Raw genomic sequence first — 4,409 nt, 5'->3', positions numbered from 1 at the left:
GAGGTGAGGACATTTCCAGGAACAGAGCCTTTCTCTTACCTGAACCCTAGCTTCAGAGAGACCCAGCCTCTGGCTTAGTTCCTCCCTCATGAAGGCATCCGGATAGTGAGTCTCATCAAAAAGTCTTTCCAACTCATTCAGCTGCTCTAGTGTGAAATTGGTTCTGCTTCTCCTTTGTTTAAGCTTAGTCTGTCCATCTTCATCTTCTGACTTCACATCTTCCCTCTTCTCTTTGCACTCGTAGATACCTGCCGGGAAGGAGAAGGGGAAAACTACATTGAACCTCCCCTCACACCTCTCCGAAGTTCTCTCACACAGGGTCTCCCTCCTCCCCTCTCTTCGTCCCCAAAGTTAGCACAACCTGCGGGGACAACCGACGAGCGGGCGGGGGGTCCCCGGGCCGGCCACGGGGGAAACAGAGGGGTTGGGGACAGAGCTGGGGGTCCCCAGGCCAGGCTGAGCCCCGCTGCAGGCTCCGCACTGGGCAGGGGGCACCTCACCCGAGGACCGGAGGGAGGAAGGGAGTCGCGCTGCCTTGCACGTCTGAAGCACTTCAGAAAAAAATATAGAGATAAATATAATTTTATTTTCTTTCCAGGGTTAGGAGGAAACTGTGCCGCCGGTTGGCACGGGCAGTTCGGGGAAGGAGTTGGTAGGAAAACCGCCGTCGCCCCTATACCTCCAGGCGGTGGGAAGAGGAGGGGGAAGAGGGCTTCTCCGTCGACGTTTTTTCACAAGGTAAAGAGGGTTATGCAAGAAGCTCCCCACTGCTGTCGTGGTAAAGCCATGGTGAAAGTATTTGCCTCGTTAAATAAACTTTTCTTGGGCCGGAGACCGTCCGTCTATCTCCCTCTTATCACCCCTCCTTACCCCAAAATACTTGCCAGCGACTCGAAACCCCTGCGCGGCCCTGCACGGGGCAGCACAATCAAGGGCCGTAGGTGACCCGCAGCCTCTCAAAAAGAGCAGGAATCCTCTCAGCTTTCATGGAGTCCAGCGGGGCTCGGGGAGAGTTTGCGACCGGAGGCGGCCGCTACACATGCTTGTCCGGAGCAGAGGAGAGGATGGCTAGGGGGGGCAGCGGGTATAACAGTACCCCTTTTTTGTCTTGGGGAAGAGGATTTCTTTTGCTTTGGCAAATTATTTCCTAATTTGTTTTACCCCTTTTCCTTCATACCAGGAGCCCTAGGGCACTGTCCGTCCTTTAAATCCGGCTAACGAAAAGAGGAAGAACAACGGACCCTGCTATAGGCTGAACCGGTTTCCCTGCCTGCCTGGGGCGCCCCGTCGGGTACGCATCCAGCGCAGGTACTGGCAGTCCCGGGACGAGCCTGCTCTCACTACCTCTTTTGTCGTGCCTTTACTTCTGGATGGTGTGCAACCGGGGGAGGGGGAAGTCGCATCTGCGACACCGAATTAAACCCGTTTTCCCTCACCAAATACACATGTATTATATACATATATATATTTGTGTGCACACAAAAATGTGTGCAGGCACATATATTAACCTATATACTTAGGGACATCCCAAAATGCAAATGATAAACTGCAGATCGTAAATTAATTAAACGTAATAGAGCATCCTGAACTGCATCTGGGCTTAAGTAAGACCAGACCCAAGAGGAAGCACTCGTTTTCACTTCCAAAATGAAATCTGTCCCTGGCCGTGATCGTTCCTCCGGGCTCCGGGCTGATACCGGCTGCACAAAATTTTGGGTAGGGTCTGGCCTCCGGTGAGGGGGGTGTTCGCTGGTTGGTTTTAATGCCGTTTTGTTCACACTTTTCCTGTAAGGGGAATCCCTATGAAAAGACGAGGGTGCTAACCCAGGAAATGTCTAGGGGAAATCAGGCGCGTTCAAAAGCTGTCTCTCGTCCGAGGCTACAGCATGTCCGTTATAGGTATAAAATATTAACTAGCATATCGGTGGGACTGAAATCACACGCTGGAATCAGTTGAAATTAGACTGAAACCTGGTATGAATTTAAACTGTCACAAGCATCTCAGCTCTTTCCAACTCCTCCCTTCCATCCCCACCCCCAGTCCCTCTCCGTAGATTAGATTAGCTAAACATACAAGCCAGAATTTCGATTCAAGGGGAAAAGAGGGGCTTTTTTGTTGTTGTTCGTTCCCATTCTATTTTTTCTTCCTGAAGCATGCCCTGCTTTCATTTTTTAAAATCATCTCCTGCGCAAATGATTCCTCTAAACTGAACACTCTCGTTTTGCAGTCTCTCGATCAGAGAAAAAAATAAGCAGCACTGAGTGGTACTGGCTTTTGCAGAAATACGGGTACTCGGATATGTGATTGTATCCCATTCCTCTGTTTAGGGAGGGAGGTAGAAAAGAATAGGATATTGAATAAACTTTGGGCTGTAAATTAAATCGCCCAATGTTATATTAAACATGATCAAACAGTAGGAAACAGCTGAAAGGCTAGTTGTTGTTCCCCAACCTATTAACCGGGTTTTATTACCCCAAAGTAGCCAGTAGCTCCCCAGGCAGGCCCACCTGTCTAACTTGCCTAGAGACACTTTCTCAACTTTCTAATCCCCTCTCCTTCTTATTCTCCCCTTCCCCTGCGAGCCTGTGAGGGATTTTTAGCTGGCTTCCTTTAAAAATATATATTTTTAATTTAATTTTCTTTTCGCTAAGAGAAGGAATGGCGTTTTGCCTCTGGGGTGCAGTGCTGCTTTGGCACAGGTGAGAAGAGAGGCAGGGGACCGAGGGCCTTGGCAGCCGGGCCCGATGGTGGCTCTCGGCGCAGGGATGCTCTGTCTCACCGGGCCCGGGCAGCTGCCCCACAACCAGGCTCTTCTCTTCCTTCGCCTCTCCAGCTGGAGCCTTTGAGTAGGATATGCTGAGCGACACAAGACAAAATGTTCAGGGAGAACCTCTCTAAATCCCTCTTTCTCCTAAAAGCAGCAGCAGCAGCATCCCGACGGCCCGAAAGCAGGAAGAACAGGTCTCCTAAGGCATTAAAACTCCCCGGACAAGGTTTCCTCGTACAAAAATACACAGATAGACAAAAACGTCTGACGTCCTGCGCTGCCCCCTTCCCCGAGGCGAGTGAACGCCTAACGCACCGGATCGATTTCGGATGTGAACGGGGGCTGGCGGGGGGCAGGACCGAAGTTGTGACTTATTTTTCATGGCTACTTATTTTTCACGGCATACACTCACGTTATGCATGCAGGAGTACGTGTTTCTAAGCGTATGTTCCCGCCGCTGCGGGAGGGAGGTGGCCGGAGGAGGGAGGCAGGATGCAGGAGGCGATCCCACTCGCCCCGCCGGGGCCGGGACCGGGGTCGCGGTGACCGATTCGCCCCCGCTGTGGAAAGCCAGGAACTACCGGGAAGGGGGTCAGGGCTGCCGGCGGGAATCACGGGGCCGAGGGCTCTCAGCCTCGCTCTTACCTTCCGCCGTCCTGCCCGTGCTGAACTCCTTCAGTTTGTCCTTGTCGCTCTCTACATGGTCTTTGAAAAGATGCACCGGGCAATGGTTGCTGGTCTCGGTCATGTCCTGTAGGTTAGAGTCAGAGTTTCCAAGCTCCCTAGAGCGAGCCAACCCACTCTCCAAAACTTCCCTGTACGTGATCGTCTCCTTCTTGTTGCTGCTGCCACTGCCGCTGCTGCTCTCTTTGCTTTTCTGGTCAAAAGATTTGGATACAAAAGCCGTAAGTTCTTCCATGGCTGCCCGATGATCTTATCCACAGAGATCCACTTGTTTTCAATCGGAGATGTGGCCGTCCTCCGCACGCTGTTTTTGCACGTAGAAGATGGGCTGTATAGGGTTAGATCACTCCTGCTGTTATTTATGCCTTTCAATTTGAGATCACACTATTTATACATGGCTACCTCAGCCCAACCCCCAGCTCTCCCTGTCTCCAGCAATTACTGACTGCTCCATAGTCGCAGGCGGACTCCGAGCAGCTATCTCCCCCACCTCAGTCCAGCAATTGGCTTTCTTTTCATTTCATCACTCTTTGGCATCTTTGCACCTTGATTTAGGGAGGCAAAGAGGCAGCAGCGGAAAAGAGGGGGAGAGAGAGAGGGGGAGAGAGGAATAAAAGCGAGGGAGGGGGGAAGAGGAAAACATGAAAATAGGTATCTGCATTCTGTAAATGGGTTGCAGAAATGAAAGTCGAGGAAGACTTAATTGATTGTAAGGACATCCTGTGCGTGGCAACACTGTGAGTAAAAACGGACCCATAGCTAATCAAATAACTGTGCTCCTGCAATTAAATGTATCGCTGTCAAGAGGAAAAGAAAATGAGTGTTCAATAAAAAAGGTAATGAATAAAACGCCGGAGATGTGCATTTGTTGTAATCATTGGAAATTTTACCTGATTTGCTATTTAGCTAATTTCTCTTAACTAAATGGTTAAGATAACCGGCGAAACAAAAATGCTG

At 50.6% G+C, this 4,409-nt stretch overlaps 1 protein-coding gene across 2 annotated transcripts in view; it reads right to left on the bottom strand.

The window, feature by feature from the left end:
* SHOX (short stature homeobox) overlaps positions 1 to 3,942 on the bottom strand; it is a 10,318-nt gene extending 6,376 nt beyond the window's left edge. Inside the window, exons 1-2 of one of the 2 annotated variants that reach the window (XM_027636177.1) lie at positions 3,414 to 3,942; positions 40 to 248 (exon numbers count right to left, since the gene is read on the bottom strand). In XM_027636177.1, coding sequence (XP_027491978.1) covers positions 40 to 248; positions 3,414 to 3,687 — 483 coding nt within the window. In that variant the 5' untranslated portion in view covers positions 3,688 to 3,942. The remainder of the gene's footprint in view (positions 1 to 39; positions 249 to 3,413) is intronic. The other variant, XM_027636168.1, reaches the window with a different exon arrangement.
* Between the last annotated feature and the right edge of the window lie 467 nt (positions 3,943 to 4,409).

This window comes from Corapipo altera, unplaced genomic scaffold (assembly GCF_003945725.1).
Source record: "Corapipo altera isolate COAL_440 unplaced genomic scaffold, ASM394572v1 0, whole genome shotgun sequence".
Lineage (NCBI taxonomy): Eukaryota > Metazoa > Chordata > Aves > Passeriformes > Pipridae > Corapipo > Corapipo altera.
The sequence above is the reverse complement of the archived record's forward strand: the minus strand, read 5'-3'. Positions and strand labels throughout refer to the sequence as shown.